At 48.5% G+C, this 16,098-nt stretch overlaps 1 protein-coding gene across 1 annotated transcript in view; it reads left to right on the top strand.

Annotated features, from left to right (window-relative positions):
• Window positions 1-16,098, top strand: part of ANAPC4 (anaphase promoting complex subunit 4) — a 259,145-nt gene that overhangs the window by 149,755 nt on the left and 93,292 nt on the right. The window contains exon 20 of the mRNA XM_085642313.1: window positions 14,357-14,450. Within this exon, the coding sequence (XP_085498439.1) occupies window positions 14,357-14,450 (94 nt within the window). The remainder of the gene's footprint in view (window positions 1-14,356; window positions 14,451-16,098) is intronic.

The following is a 16,098-nucleotide window of genomic DNA, read 5'->3' on the forward strand; positions in this document are numbered from 1 at the left end:
CGGCTCTTTGGAGAGCGGCCCGGACTTCCCTGAGGTGTCCTAAGTGCGCGGCCCAGTGGTCGCTGAAGACGGCAATGTCGTCGAGGTAGGCCGCGCTGAAGGCTTCTAGTCCGGCCAGGACCTTGTTTACTAGCCTCTGAAAGGTCGCTGGGGCGTTCTTCATACCGAAGGGCATTACCCGAAAGTGGTAGTGCCCATCGGGGGTGGAAAAGGCGGATCGTTCCTGGGCGCCGGGAGTGAGCTTGATCTGCCAGTACCCAGCGGTGAGATCAAAGGTGCTTAGGTAGCGGGCGGCCCCTAGGCGATCGATCAGCTCGTCGGCTCGGGGCAAGGGGTGGGCATCGGTCTTGGTGACTGCGTTCAGGCCCCGGTAGTCGACACAGAATCTGAGTTCGGGGGCCGTGCCGGGGGCGGCGGCCTTCGGCACCAAGACTACCGGGCTGGCCCACGGGCTGTCGGAAGGCTCGATGACTCCGAGGGCGAGCATCTTGGCGACCTCGGTCTGTATGCAGGTTCGGACTCGGTCAGGTACTCTGTAAGCGCGGTGTCGTACAGGGCGGCTGTCCCCTGTGTCCACATCGTGGACGCACCAGGGGGTCACCCCGGGCGTGAGAGAGAAGAGGGCAGCGAAGGGTTGCAGCAGCTTCTGGCAGTCATGGCGCTGTTCTGGTGTCAGGGTGGCGGAGAGGCGGACGCCCTCCACGGAGCCGTCTTGGCCCGAGGACCCCAGGAGGTCTGGTAGGGGCTCGGAGTCACTTTCGCCCCCATCGTCGGTAGCCAGCAGTAGGCTTAGTTCAGTTCGGGCCAAGTGGGGCTTGAGCCGGTTGGCGTGCAGGACCCGGAGGGGGTTCCTCGGGGACTCCATGTCGACCAGGTAGGTGACGGGGCTCTTCCTCTCAACTACCTTGAAGGGCCCGGTCCACTTGTCCTGCAGGGCGCAGGGGTCCACGGGCGACATGACCCAGACTTGCTGGCCCGGCTCGAACTCGATGGCTGAGGCATTTTTGTCATACCAGTGTTTCATGTCTTCTTGGCTGGCTTCGAGGTTGGCTTCTGCCAGGGCCCGGAACTTTCGAGTCTGGTTCCGCAGGGTCAGGAGGTACCGGTAGACGTCGGGGGGGGGCATCTTGGACGGCCGCCTCCCAGCCCTCCTTGACCAGGCTGAGGGGCCCTCGGACGGGGTGCCCATACAACAGTTCGAAGGGGTTGAAGCCCAGGGATTTCTGTGGTACCTCCCGATAGGCGAACAAGAGACAGGGCAGCAGGACATCCCATCTCCTCCTCAGGGGCTCTTCCAGACCCTTGATCATCCCCTTCAGGGTTCTGTTGAACCGCTCGACCAGTCCGTTCCCCTGGGGGTGGTAAGGGGTAGTGAATTTATAGGTGACCCCACATTGTTGCCAGAGGGATCTCATGTACTTCGAAATAAAGTTCGTACCCCTGTCGCTCACCACTTCTCGGGGGAACCCCCACCCTGGAGAAGATGCCCATCAGGGCCCGGCCTACCACTGGAGCTGTCACGGTGCGGAGTGGGATGGCCTCGGGGTATCGGGTGGCGTGGTCGACCAGTACCAGGATGAAGCGGTGCCCCAGGGCGGTTCGGGGGTCGAGGGGCCCCACGATGTCGATTCCCACTCGTTCGAACGGGGTGTGGACGGCTGGAAATGGTTGGAAGGGGGCTTTCACTCGCCCCCAGTCTTCCCGCTAGCTTGGCAGGTCGGGCAGGACCGGCAGTGATGGTCCACGTCCCTTCTCATTCGGGGCCAATAGAAATGGGTCACTAAGCGGCTGTAAGTTTTGTCCCGCCCGAGGTGTCCGGCGAGAGGCACGTCATGTGCCAGGTTCAGGAGGAACTCTCGAAATCGTAGGGGGACCACCAGCACCCGGCTGGCCCCTAGTTCGGCGACTTTCTGCTCGCTATACAATAAGTCATTGTCCCAATAGACCCAGTGGGTTCCCGTGGGGTCCCCCGCAGCCTGGGCGGCCGCTTGCTGTCGGGCCCCCTCGAGGGACGGGCAGGCCTTCTGCTCTTGCTGGAATTGTTCGCGGGTGGGGCCCCCGTCGTGGCGCCACTGGGCCAGCTCGGGGATCTCGCTGAGGGAGGCGGCCTCGTCGGGAGAAAGTTCGGGTGGCCCGGCCTCCTCGTCAGGTTCCTCCGTGCCGGAGGAGGGTGATAGTTCGGGTCCCGTCGGCTTGTCGGGGGCCGTGGCAGTGGCTGGTTGGGCGGTCATGGACCGGGTGGTGGCGCAGGCCCACTCGGGCAGTCCTAGCATCCCCAGATGCTCTCGGCGTTCTACCTGGGCCCAGGGTGATCTCTCTAGGTCATTCCCCAGGAGGCAGTCCACTGGGGCGTCGTCGCGGACAGTCACTTTTAGGGTGCCGGACACTCCTCCCCACTCGAAGGGGATCCTGGCCATCCGGCACATGCTCTCGGTGTTGTCCGCGGTCCGGACAGGGCAGAGGACATGCGGCAGGATTTGTTCGGGGGTCACCAGGTGGCAGCGGACAGCGGTCACACTGGCCCCAGTGTCCCGGAGGGCCTCGGCCCGTCGTCCATTGATGGTGACCCACTGTTGGTACTTCTGGGTGTTGCTTGGGATGGCGGCTCGAGGCACCATTTCTCGGGAGCCCAGGCATACAAGCGATATGGCAGCTGGTTCCCACTCGGGGGACCCGTCGTCGTGGTTTTCCTCCTCGTCTTCTCCCTCCCCCAGGGCTGCGGCGGCTATTTGTCGGGGAGGGGGCCCAGTGGTCCCGTTCCGTCGGTTCACGGGGCAGGCCGGGTCGCTCGCATAGTGGCCGGTCTGCTGACAGCCGATGCAGGTCACTGTCGGTCGTGGTCCAGGCCGTGCGATAGGGGTCCCCCTTCGGCCCTGGGTCGGGGAAGTGTGGTTGGTGGCTTGACCTCGTGGCGGGCTTCTGGGCGGCCCGGCCGGGAATTCTCGATTGCGGTGGGACCCCCCTCCTCCGCCTCGCTGGCGGGGAGGTCCCGTGGTACTCAGTGGATAGTCCCCCACTGGGGTCCGGGTGACCCGGGTGTTGACCCATCGGTCTGCTTCGGCGGCAAGCTTCCGGGGCTCGGTCAGTTTACTGTCCAGGAGGTGTTGCCTTAGTTCAACAAAGCAGTTGTTGGCGAGGTGCTCCCAGACAATGAGGTTGAACAGTTCATTGTATGAGGTGACCTTGCTTCCTTTTATCCAACCTTCCAACGCTCGGCTGAAGAAGTCCACGTATTCGACCCATGTGGTACCGGGGAGCTTCTTGCAGTCCCGGAAGCGCTGCCGGTACATCTCGGCTGATAGTCCGTAGCGTGTGAGTAGGGCTTCCTTCATGTGGTCGTATGATGTCATCACCGCGTCGGGGAGTTGAAGCAGGGTATCCCGGCCTTCGCTGAGGAACCTCCCCCATAGGCCGGCACCCCAATCCTTCCGGGGTACCCGATGGGAGGTCATGGCTACTTCGTACGCTCGGAACCATTGCTGGATGTCGTCATTTTTATAGTACTCTTTGACAACATCCTTGGGGATGTGAACCTTTGGCTCGGTCAGGGGCAGAGCGTCCCGGGTTCCGGGGTTGCTGGTCTCCCCCGTTTTAGCTTTGAGTTCAAGTTCCTTAAGGCTCCTCTCGTGCTCGAGGGTTAGCCGTCTCTCCTCTAGTTCCCGACGCCGTTTCTTTTCCTCGATTTCCTCTTGCAGCCGTAGTTGCTCCAAGGCTATCTTCTTCTCCGCCAGTAGGAGCTCACCGTCCAGCCGGAGTCGGGCGAGGTCCATTTCGTGTGTCCGGACCCTCTCCCGTTCTCGCATTTCTTCGGGGGAAAGGCTGGTTTCTGGGTCGGCTCGCCCCCCATCTGTCGGGGTTGGGGTCGGCAGGTTTCTGTCCCGGGCCGAGGTCCCTTCGGCTCGGGTTGGAGTGGTCTCGGGTTCTGTCCAGGCTTTCAGGGCTTTCTCTTCCTTGGTGCCCAATCCTGTGGTTGCGATCCCTTTGTCTTTGCAGAATTGTTTGAGTTCTTTGTGGGTGTATTCTTCCAGTTTTTCCAGCTGGAAGATTGCGGCCATGGTTGCTTCTTGGCCATCCATGGTTCCCTTTTTCTTTTTCCGTCTGGTCAGGTAGTGGGTGCGTTACTTGCCTGTACGATTGCGTCTGGCTCGGATCCCGTCGCTGGCCACCAAATGTTGGAGGGAGGACCACCGGGGAGTCGGGGAGACTATTCCGGGGCACCTTCCTACCGCACAAGTATAGCCGAGCGCCGCTGAGAAGCCCCTGCAGGGAGGTCCTTCTCCTATGATCGTGCTAGGCCCAGTAACACCACCACACAGGACTCAATATCGGTTGCTTGACTTGGTTCTTTATCAAAAAGTAGTACGTTCAATATTTACAGTGGGATCGAGGGATCCAGTAAGAGTCTCAATGTCTCGAAAGGAATAGGGTAGCGGGACAGTCTCAGTACCAACCAGGTACGGGGGAGGGGGCTCTGTGCCAGACCTTGGATGCTGTCTCAGAGCGGCTTGGACGAGGAGAGCCGCGACGGCGTCAGCAGGGCTCGGATGGTAGTTCCGCTTGGGTCGAGCCGCGACACAGTCAGCAGGGCTCCGGTGGTAGGTCCGCTTCGGTCGAGCCGCGGCGAGGTCAGCTGGGCTCTGATGGCAAGTTCACAAGGTCGGGCCGCGACGGCGTCAGCAGGGCCCCAAAGGTTCGTGAAGGTCTTGTAAGTACGATGGAGCCGCGACGTCGTCAGCAGGGCTCAGCAGGTAGTTTCAGGCAGAGTCTTCTTCCGTAGGGTCAGCCGCGATCCGATCAGCAGGGCTCTTGACTCCAGGATACAACTACTGTCCTGTTGTCGGGTCGCCCCAGATATAGGACTGGAGCCCTTTGATGTCCGGACCCTTGCGCCCGGAGGGGCGGAGAAGCCGGGTAGGGAGCGGCCAGACGCCCAGCAGGAGAGGCGCCAGGCCCCAGAGAGCTGTGGAGCGATGGCACCTAGGTGTGGAAGGACGGTTGGGGGTCCCATCGATACTGCCCTCCGCCGGGAGTGGGAAGGGTTCACGTGGAATCCCCAGGGCCAGGGGTTGGCGCCTCGATGTCGGGCCTCGCTGGGACAGAGGCCGGGTGAAGCGGGGTCACGCAGGTGGTCACGTGGAGTGGCGTATAGTCCAAAATGGAGGAGCCCCGAGGTGCATGGGACCTCGTGCGGCTTAGCGCGGGGAAAACAGGACCACGCCACGAGGCCGGCTCCCACAGGGTGCAAGGGGATCTCCCCCTTATTTATTGAGTGTTCCCCTGCAGTGGCTTAGGGGGTTCTTTCCTTTCACTCTGTCTGGTACCCTTCTTTCCTAGCAGATGCAAAGGAAAGGGCATGGTTCTTTGCCTACTGTTCTTTGTCCGGTTCTGCCCAGAGTGGTGGACCTTCTTTCTCTCTTCAGGCGTTAACACTTCTTGTGCTAGTTCTTGGTATACACGAGCAAGACTGGCCCCTGCCCGCTCTCTCTCTTTTTCTCGCTTAAGTCACTTGTGGCCATCCCTTGTCTGTATCTTGGCATGGGTGGCTAACCCGGCCGCCTTAACTCTTCTATGCTTCTGCATGGTCTGTTTTTCCTCTGCTTCTGCCTTGCACTCAGCAGCGGTTGCTTTCACTTTTTGATTAGAGCTGTTTCCTTGACATCTCTAGTTCCAACCCAAATGTTTTGTTGCTGGCATGGCTGTTCAGGTGTGCTGTCTACCCCTTTTGGGAGTATATGGCAAATGTTCCTCTTCCGTTCTTCTTGGACATGGGTTCTTGCCTGTCCTCTCTGCGTTGGATGGTACAGAGGTTTGTGATCCCTTAAGATACTTTTTCAGGGGGGTGCAGTCTCAGTTTTCCCCCTTTGGTGGCTCGTCTCCCTTGTAATACGGGCTATCGAGACTGATCTTGGGTGGCATCAGGATCTCATCTACGTTGTTCCCTAGCTTGTTGGCCAGACTTGGGTTGTCCTATGCATATGAGAACTTTCCCTTGCTTTTGGCCTTCCTGTTTCTGGCATTGGTCTTCCAATACTGATTTCTTTTACACTGTGGCCTGGTTGTCGGCACAGGCCTCCTGGGTGTTGGCCCTTACCCCTTGGTCCCTTTTTCCAGTCCTCCATTGTGGACTTTATTTCTCTGTTCTAGCGGGGTTGTTTCTCCTTACGGTTTTCTTTTCAATAGTCTCTCGCCTGCTTAATCATACCGTTCCGTCTGTAGTGCTGTTTCTGTCTGCTCTCTTGGTTTTCTGGGGTGTGTACTTCGTCCCACCTTCTCCCCTTAGGTGGAGCTATGTGACTGGTTTACCAGCGTCTGAGGTTTGGGTCTTTGTATGTACCCTTCTTGGGCGTCTATTATTGAGCAGATATATATTTATATTTTTTGGCGGTCGCCAGTAGGTAGATATAGTTAGCACCTATTTTTCATAGGAAATCCGCAACATTCTATTTGGAATAACGTTGGCGCCGATTGACGAATCTTCGCAAACTTTTCCAAACGTTTGGCCAGCTCCGGTCCGCTCCTATCCTGAAAATGTCACGGTAATTCGTCAAGCGGGGGCCGAGAAAAAAGGGGGGGTCCCAAAACGCGTTTTCCCCATGCATTTTCCCATAGGACCTGTTGATGCAGCTACAGCCCGAACTGCTGAACGGAATTACACCAAATTTGGCAAAGAGGTAGTCCTCAGTTCAGACTCTTGCCTTTTGCTTAAATGGTGTAAATCCGTTCAGTAGTTCCTGAGAAAATTAGAGTTAAAAAGATAGATATATCTGGGCGGAGCCTAACCACACATCTCATCGTGAGATCTGATTGGCTGTCAGTACTTCATCCAAGAAGTGTTGGCAGCCATCTTGGGACCAATATACATGATGGCACCTCATTAAAAAGCATTGCAGTTAATAGAAGGTTTTAAGACTTTAGTTACATTATAAATCATTTGTTGATGGTACCATACTCATTTTAGGAATTGTGGTGTGTTCTAAGGTAATTTTACCATGTGAAAAAGCCTTCTGCTGTGATATCATGAATCACATTTGTGGGAAAAGCATGAGAAAATAGTTTTCTCTCAGAGGTTTGGAAGGTGATCTATAAGCTAAACTGAGAGCATATTTTCTGTAAATTCACATTATCTTTCTCAGTCAAGTGAGAATGAAGTCTGATATTCTCAGTAAAACATGTACATCCAACAAGGGCAGAGACTGTCAGTTGATTCCTTTGTGTTCTACTGCAGCTTCCCAGAGTGTTCTAAAGAACAACTAGAGCACTGACGGTCCTACTTATGACAAACGTATTGCACACCTGAAGCCATCTTGATTGGAATAAAGTGGTAACTTAAAAAGGAACAAAATGAGGGGGGTTCATTTTGCCATAGAAAGTAGGATTAGTGCTGCAGAAAAAAAAATTAGGGCACATTTTGAGTGACTTCTCAAATCCTCTTCTATTTCATTAAAAATTCTGACATGCAGACTGAAACATGCACTTTGAATACCAGCAGCAGACTTCCGTGGTGAGCAGTAGCTTTACTACAGTGATCTAATGAGCAACTATAGTGCTAACATTCAGAATTTATGGCAAATGTGTGACACATCTGAATGCCTTTTTGATGGAACCAAAGTAAAAAAATGAAAGCATTTCCTACTGAGGAGACTGCAGTAAATGAGGAAATTAGGAAACTTCATAACAAATAAATCTCCCAAGATGGCCACCAGAGACAAGAGCCCAAATGCAGCACAAATATCACCCAGATGTAGCCCACATGTAGCCCAATGACAGAAGTGTGCAAAACACTTATTGTTTGTGTATTTGCAGTTTTATATAGTGCAGACTTGTCAGGTATTGGAGTGCTTTACATGAGCATTGGTTACATCACACAAGATCAAATTCATTTTGGTTGTAGACATTGGGAGATTAAGTGATTTGACCAGAATCACAGAATGTTGAGCTGAAGCAGAAACTCCAACCTGGTTCCCCAGTTGCAAAGTCTGCAGCTCTGGAAGTAACACCACATCCTCTGCCCTAGGTGCAACATTTAATCAAGTGGTCAACTGGATAAAAAAACATAAAGATTACAAATAATTTAAAAGTTCTTAGTCGCTATTTGAAAACTCAGAAAATATGTCCTCATTTTAGTTTTTTAGAGCACTAACCATAATTTTGATGCAAATAAGACCCTCTCATATATGTAATTTCAACAGCCCATGTCATTTGAGATGTCATGAGTGATGTCACTGACCATGTCATGAGTGATGTAATATGTGACGTCATCAGCAGTGCATTGCGGGCGCGTGAGTTATAGTGCTGAACTAACTATAACGGGGGAATTTCAATGGTTTTGTACGAGTGAAAAGTCCAGCTAACTATAACGCCCCTGAAACCTATGGTTTTTAAATTGAATTTCTAAGGTTTTTTAAATGCTAATTCCTAACTATAACGTGCCTGAAACCTATGGTTTTTTCAGTGAATATATATATGTGTGTGTGTGTGTGTGTGTGTATATATGTGTGTGTATATGTATGTGTACATATATATGTATGTATGTTGTGCAGGCGTCTCATTGCAAGGCAACTTTGTATTTTTGGAATCTAAATTGCGGCGTGCCTCGCTGCTTAGATGCCCTGCCACTGATGTTGTGGACCTGGAGTGCCTAGAATCTTGGTGCTACGAGGAACAGATAATGCCGATTTTTATGGGATTGGTTATTAGCAGACAATGTGGTGTTTCCCTGCCATATGCCCCACTTGGGAATTATTTTTTGCATGAATCCATGTACAGCATCCACTGTGATTGAGCATAGGACTACTTACCCCAGAATGCAACTCTGCGAATCGAAGTCCCACATGGGCGGCGTATTTAATCAAAAGTCCTTACAGCTGCCGGGGCTCTGTGTATGCAGCCATTGACAAAGGGCAGGGAGCGCGAAACATGTTTGGCGCTTGCTGGCAGGTTTAAACACGACTTGCCTGCTGCTCATTAAAGGAAGGTGAAACTATCTGTTGTGCAGGCGTCTCATTGCAAGGCAACTTGTTTGTTTTTTTGGAATGTGTATGTGTATATATGTATGTATGTGTATATATGTATGTATGTGTATATATGTATGTATGTGTATATATGTATGTATGTGTATATATGTATGTATGTGTATATATGTATGTATGTGTATATATGTATGTATGTGTATGTATGTGTATATATGTATGTATGTGTATATGTGTGTATGTGTATATATGTGTGTATGTGTGTATATGTGTGTATGTGTGTATATTATGTGTATATATGTGTGTATGTATGTATGGGTATGTATGTATACATGTATGTATCTGTATGTATGTATCTGTATGTATGTATATGTGTATGTGTATATATATATGTATGTATATATGTATGTATGTATATATATGTGTGTGTGGGTGTGTATATATATATATATAGATTCACTTACAAAACCATAGGTTTCACACATGTTATAGTTAGCTGGACATTTCACTCGTGAAAAACCATTGAAATTCCCCCCTTATAGTTAGTGCAGGCAACTATAACTCACGCGACCGCAATCCTCTGCTGATGACGTCTGATATTTCATCACTGTATTTAGACACTTATTTACCCATGTCTTCTTCCATTAATTTTTAGCTATACATATATTACAAATATTTTTTTTTCAGAAAGACACATATGTCATCAGTGATGTAATATCTGACGTCATCAGCAGAGGATTGCGGTCGCGTGAGTTATAGTTGCCTGCACTAACTATAACGGGGGAATTTCAATGGTTTTTCACGAGTGAAATGTCCAGCTAACTATAACATGTGTGAAACCTATGGTTTTTTAAGTGAATTTGCAAGGTTTTTTAAATGCTAATTCCTAACTATACCGTGTGTGAAACCTATGGTTTTTTCAGTGAATTTGTACGGTTTTTTAAATGCTAAGGTAAGTATTTATTTTTTTTTTTTAATGTTTTTCACCGTGCGCGTACCGTACGCGCATGGTGCGCTTCGCGCACCACACGCCCACGTTACGCAGTTCGCGGAATTTTGCCATTTCTACCGTACGCGCACGCTACGCGTACTCCGCGATTCTTCGCAAAAAAATTAAAGGAAATTTTGGCCCTTGGGGGTCCTTCTGGGACCCCCTGACAAAGGCTAGGGGGTCAGGAACTGTCCACCCTGCCCCCTTTTCACGTTCTCCACCTTTGTTTTTCACCCCCTCAGACTGCGAGAGACAAAATGGCGGCCAACACTTCCTGGTTTCGACCGATTCGAATGTTTACTAAGATCTAACAACCAATCAGAATCGCGCTCGCGCACGGCAGCATGCGCGTACGGTAAGTTTTAGCGTACGCGCACGGTGCGCGCTTATAGATATATAAATGCTTTTAAATTCTATTTTCTCAGGAAATACTGAACAGATTTACACCAGACCTGCAAAAGGCACATCCCTGACCTGAGGACTACCTCTCTGCCAAATTTCAAGTAATTTTGTTCAGCCGTTCGGGCTGTAGCTTGGACTAAAGGTCCTATGGAAAAATGCATGGGGGAAAACGCATTTTGGGACCCCCCCATTTTCTCAGCCCCGCTTGACGAATTCCCCCGAGACTTTCAGGGAAGGAGCGGAGCGTCCCACCTATTTTGAATATTTCGCGAGGATTCGTCAATTGGCGCCAAAGTGATTCCAAATAGAATGTTGCGGATTTGCTATGGAAACACGATCCTAACTATAACTATCTATTGGCGACCGCCAGTAGATAATATATATATATATATATGTGCTGCTCGTGGGGAGAATCCAACGTTTTAAATTGCACTCGGACACAGGGGAGCTTTATCCCCATAGGCTTTATTTTAAAGGTACACGCAGTCTTATTCACCGGTTAATTATGCATAGTCCATATTCCCAACATGTTTCGAGTTTACCTCTTCTTCCTGGGGCACTGCAGACACGGAGCGCATGGCATCTTCATCTCGTAGTTCAGCAAATATCGTTCACCATGAATTGGGACTCTGAAAGAGTTACGTTGCTCTATGGGAGATGAAGTATGCTAATCAGTCCTCAAATGGATGCGCGCTGATATTCATGCAAAGTATATATGTATATATGTATAAAAAAATAGAAAAGACGGTCGACTACAAATTTCTGCACCTCATACCAGTTCTGAATATATGCAATTCCCGCGCAACATGCCCTGGCATCAACCGCCTATTAATGCCTCTGTGCTCCAGATCCTTGAAATACGTTTTGATGGGCGTGCGCAGAATAACAAAGTCCAGATCGAAGAGATCATTTTTTGCTTAGATTTCTTTATTTTTCAATCAGTATCAATAGTGCTTTAAATTCCAGCCAACGTGTTTCGTTCTCTTTGGGTGAACTTCATCAGGGCTCCTATAGAGTTTCACCGACCAATGCAATACCAGGTTCCCAATTTCATAAAAATTCCTGTGCTCTACTCAAGACCTGTCCCAGTGAGAATATAGATTCCAGCTGGTGATTCTCGTTTTCAGAGAATATCAAGAGCAAATGTCACGAGCTCAAAGGTAAATATATATCAAACCCTGCACCCGATCAGAGTCTGTATGTAAGTTCAGACGTGTGCCCGTTCGTACGACCAGTAGTTCAGAATGTCCCGACATTCTGAACTACTGGTCGTACGAACGGGTACATACAGCTGTGGGAACGTTTTCCCTCCTTAAGACGCCAGAGTACTGCCTGGAGATCTCATTACACCCAATGGCTCTAATCTATTGATCGCAGTTATTTGAAATCTTGCGAAAAGATGGGCAAATTATATGGATTGCTGCAGTCTCGAGTGGGGAGCATAACAGTAACGTCTGAACTTGCATACAGACTCCGATCGGGTGCAGGGTTTGATATATATTTACCTTTGAGCTTGTGACATTTGCTCTTGATATTCTCTGAAAACGAGAATCTCCAGCTGGAATCTATATTCTCACTGGGAAAGATCTTGAGTAGAGCACAGGAATTTTTATGAAATTGGGAACCTGGCATTGCATTGGTCGGTGAAACTCTATAGGAGCCCTGATGAAGTTCTCCCAAAGAGAACGAAACGCGTTGGCTGGAATTTAAAGCACTATTGATACTGATTGAAAAATAAAGAAATCTAAGCAAAAAATTATCTCTTCGATCTGGACTTTGTTATTCTGCGCACGCCCATCAAAACATATATATATGTATGTATGTATATATAAGTGTATATGTGTATATATATGTGTATGTATGTATATGTATGTATATGTATGTATGTATATTTCATACCTCTCTAAATATGTGTTGTATACCTTCTTTTCTTGGGGTTCTACGCTGCATAGTCCCAGAGAGCCTCCTCTCTCTCGAAATGTTTTCTTTGCCTAACGTGGTCTATGGCCATGATTGTTGCTATTGCTCACAGTGCTTTATCAGCTATTTTCTGCAGCCCTATGCCATGCCTACTTCTGTGGCTGGGGGTTTGCCCTGTTGTTTTAGCTGTTTCCTTCTGCCTCGGTCTCTTGGTCCAGTTGCCCTTCCGGGGGGCCTTGTAGTGCTATGTTCATATGGAGTGTTCTCTCCACTTGTCTTGTTCTTCTGCCATGAATTTTCTCCCATGCTTTTGCATAGCTGCAGATTTAGTTCCGTACGGGATTCTCCCGGAGTGTTCTAGTTTGAGGTTTTCTTCCACCACTCCCTTCCTGGCACGTGGTCTTTCTTTTTCTTATGGAAACTGGATAGCCTAGTCTGGGATATTTCTTGGAATCAGTTAGACGGCCCTTCTCCGGGTTGGTATTGCTTGGGTATCTGTTCAAAGGTAAGGAATCTGTGGCTAGATGTCATTATCAGATGAATCAGTTACTTACCTTCGGTAATGTCTAATCTGGTAGAGACTAGATATAGCCGCAGATTCCTTACTGACCCACCCATCCTGCCTGCTCTGCGAACTGATTCTCCTTTTCTTCCAGATCCCTTCTATACACCCTTTTGATCTTCGTTGGTTAGAAACAATAAAAAAAAGAAAGGAAAATATATGAATATTAAACACACCAAACAACCGATAATACTGGTATAAGCGCCTTTCAAAAAGAGTATACTTTTTTGGCATACTGTCTCCACAGCAGTTTCTATACGTGGCTCCACATTTTAGCACAGAAAGTAGTTGCAGAAGAAACTAACGTCAGCGCATCATGGGAGGGCTTATATGGCCTCTAATGACATGAAATCCGGTGGACGATGTCATTACGGAGTTGCTCAGTGCTGTCTACCGACGCGCAGAGGTAATGCTGTAGAAAGATTTCTGGGTCCAATCTGGTGCCTGGGGAATCTGCGGCTAGATCTAGTTGCAACCAGATAAGTTGTTACCGATGGTAAGTTACGTATACTTTAATGTTGGTATCCATATATTAATTCAACTAAGCAAAAGCTTTTATTAGCAGCCTGGCTGCTCACAGAAGAGCTACCTGTAGTTCTCGAGCTACTTGTTGGAGAAGTTTAATTAAAAAGTACCGTGCTATTTTATTTCATTTTGCCAATGTCTCGATACTTGTGGCCAGGACATATTATGAAGTAGTGTCATTATTTTCAATGTAAGATATGGAAAGATATGCTGTATTTTCTCTTACCTATGCTGTCCTTAGAGGGCATTTTGAGTCTTTCCAATATCTGATAACAGCCTGCATGAGTCTAACCGGCTTGCCCAAAGACCACAGATTGTGTAACCAGCCCATAACTTTTAACTTGCAGACTCAATTTAATAAGCATTTAATCTACTGCGAAGGTGGCATACCTTCTGGTTATTTTTGTTTTGTTGATGGGCATATTTTCATAGGCCTGGTTTTATAATTTAATATCTCAAGTAGAATCTGATTCAACCATCATTAATAACCACAAAATTATCACCAGATCCTTGCTGTGCTATTTGAAAAAGATGTATTGACGAAGTAGATCTAATTGCATACACTGTAAACATGTGAATTAAAGACCGATAACAATACGTGATATGTTTGGAACTTAAAATTTGACTTTATAACCAAAAAAGGTTGCATCTTGGGAGAAAACAAACAAACCAGAGCATCTTTTCATAAGCATGCCTGGTTAGAAGTAACAGAGAGGTACAAGGCAAAAACATTAGATGTGCAAGTAAAATCTAAAGATGAAGAAGCTAAAAAAGTAAGAGCTCAGAAAAATTTCTAACATGAACTAGCAAAGCAAAGGTTTCCACAAGAGACAATTCTCCCCATTTTAAAACACAACAAACAAACAAAATTACATCCATCAAGAAACAGATTGAGAACAAAAAAGACCAATTGAAGTAATGATTTGCCCTCTTTTCCATTTCAATTGTATTGCACAGACTAATCCGAGTATGATTTGTTTGTTGTAGTATTTGAAAGATGAAGATGATCACCTGATGTCACCACCTAACACTGAGGGAAACCAGTGGTTTAATTTTCTTCAGAGCAGCGTTTATCTGAAAGGTAAATATTGCAAACGGGTCAAATACCGGTCAACAATACAGAGGATTCACTGTTGGGAATTAAACTACCAAAGATCAATACAGTAAATGAGAAGACATACCTGGCGCTGAGGGGCGAAATGATGATCATCACAGCTAAATGCCTTCACTCTAGGTTCCCCCCTTGCGTTCTAGTTAGATATATCTATTATCCAACTTATGGAAACACTATGTTTACAAATATTAAGAAAAATATTCAACATTTGTTGATTTTCAGCCAGACTTAGGCAGAGCCTACCTCCATCTTTATCAAACCAGTTCAGTCGTTACTGGCCATATAGGCAGTAGAAAGAGTGCCCGAGGACCTGTTAATCAGGATGTGTCAGCAAGTCCACGAGTGTGAACTCCATCTCCAGGTCCTGCACCAATACTTACAGCACGTATAACTGTTCGCCACCCACGCGAATGCAAAATGCCCAAACTTAGCCTCATGCTCCCACAACCTAGATCCATGGGTAATGTACTATGGATCAACTGGTCAGGGATATTGGTCTATGCTTTTCCACGTCCACTGGTGATGGGGAAGATGCACCAAACTATCACTATGTTATGCAACAAACACACATGCTATGAACTCACTCTAATGAACTTATCTTCTACTCATTCTCATTCTGGTAGCCCCTACTTGGGCGAGGCGGTTCTGGTATTCAGCCCTAGTAGAGAGGTCCATCAGCCCCCATGAGAGGCTCCACAACAGGCTTTACCTTCTCACCAGGAACTAAGGCCAGATCAGGCATCCAGATCCAAACAACTTGATCTAGCCCCCTTGAGGGCCTAGAATTTGGTTACTTGGGCATCCCTCAGGAATGCAAGGACGGCCTGCATGAGTCCCCCAGACCTACTACACAAGCATTCTGTGCCGCAAGGTGGAAAAGATTTGTCCTCTACTGCATTGCCAAGAAGCTAGATCCTTTAAAACCTGCAGTTCAAGATATCTTCAGCTATCTTTTCCGCCTCCAGAGGTTAGGCCTAGCCTACTCTTCAGTACACCTCCACTTAGTTACTATAGCTGCATACATGCACTAAAGGGAGCATTCCTCCCTCCTTCACATTCCTGTGATCAAGGCGTTCATCAAAGATCTGAGTCATTCCTCCTAGGGTTTCCCCAGTGCTAATGTGGAACCTTATTAGCCTACTAGGCTCATGCGTCCTACATTCGAACCCTTACATTCTTGCCCACTCCAGTACCTGTCCTGAAAAGTAGCCTTCCCTGTGGCAGTAGCTTCTTTACTAATCATTAGTGAGCTGAAGGCCCTCTCTCTGCAAGAACCCTTCATACACATTCACAAGGACAGGGTAGGGTAGTACTCAGGGCAAACCCCAAGTTCCTCCCTAAGGTGATTTCCCCAGTACACCTTAACCAGACTATAGAGTCCCCAGTCTTCTTCCCCCAGCCAGACTCTGTAACGGAGAGAGTGCTCAATACCCTAGATGTGACACACGTTCTCATGTATTAGAACTAAACCTTTTCTCAAGGCTGACCAATTGTTTGTGGCCTTTGCAGAGCCTCACAACCTATTTCAAAAGCAGGAATTGATAGATTGCTAGTGTTGTGTTCAGACTTGCTATCTCAAAGAGAGCTCTCCCCATTTCTCCTAGGGCTCACTACT

The sequence above is a fragment of the Triturus cristatus genome, chromosome 2_2, assembly GCF_964204655.1.
Source record: "Triturus cristatus chromosome 2_2, aTriCri1.1, whole genome shotgun sequence".
Lineage (NCBI taxonomy): Eukaryota > Metazoa > Chordata > Amphibia > Caudata > Salamandridae > Triturus > Triturus cristatus.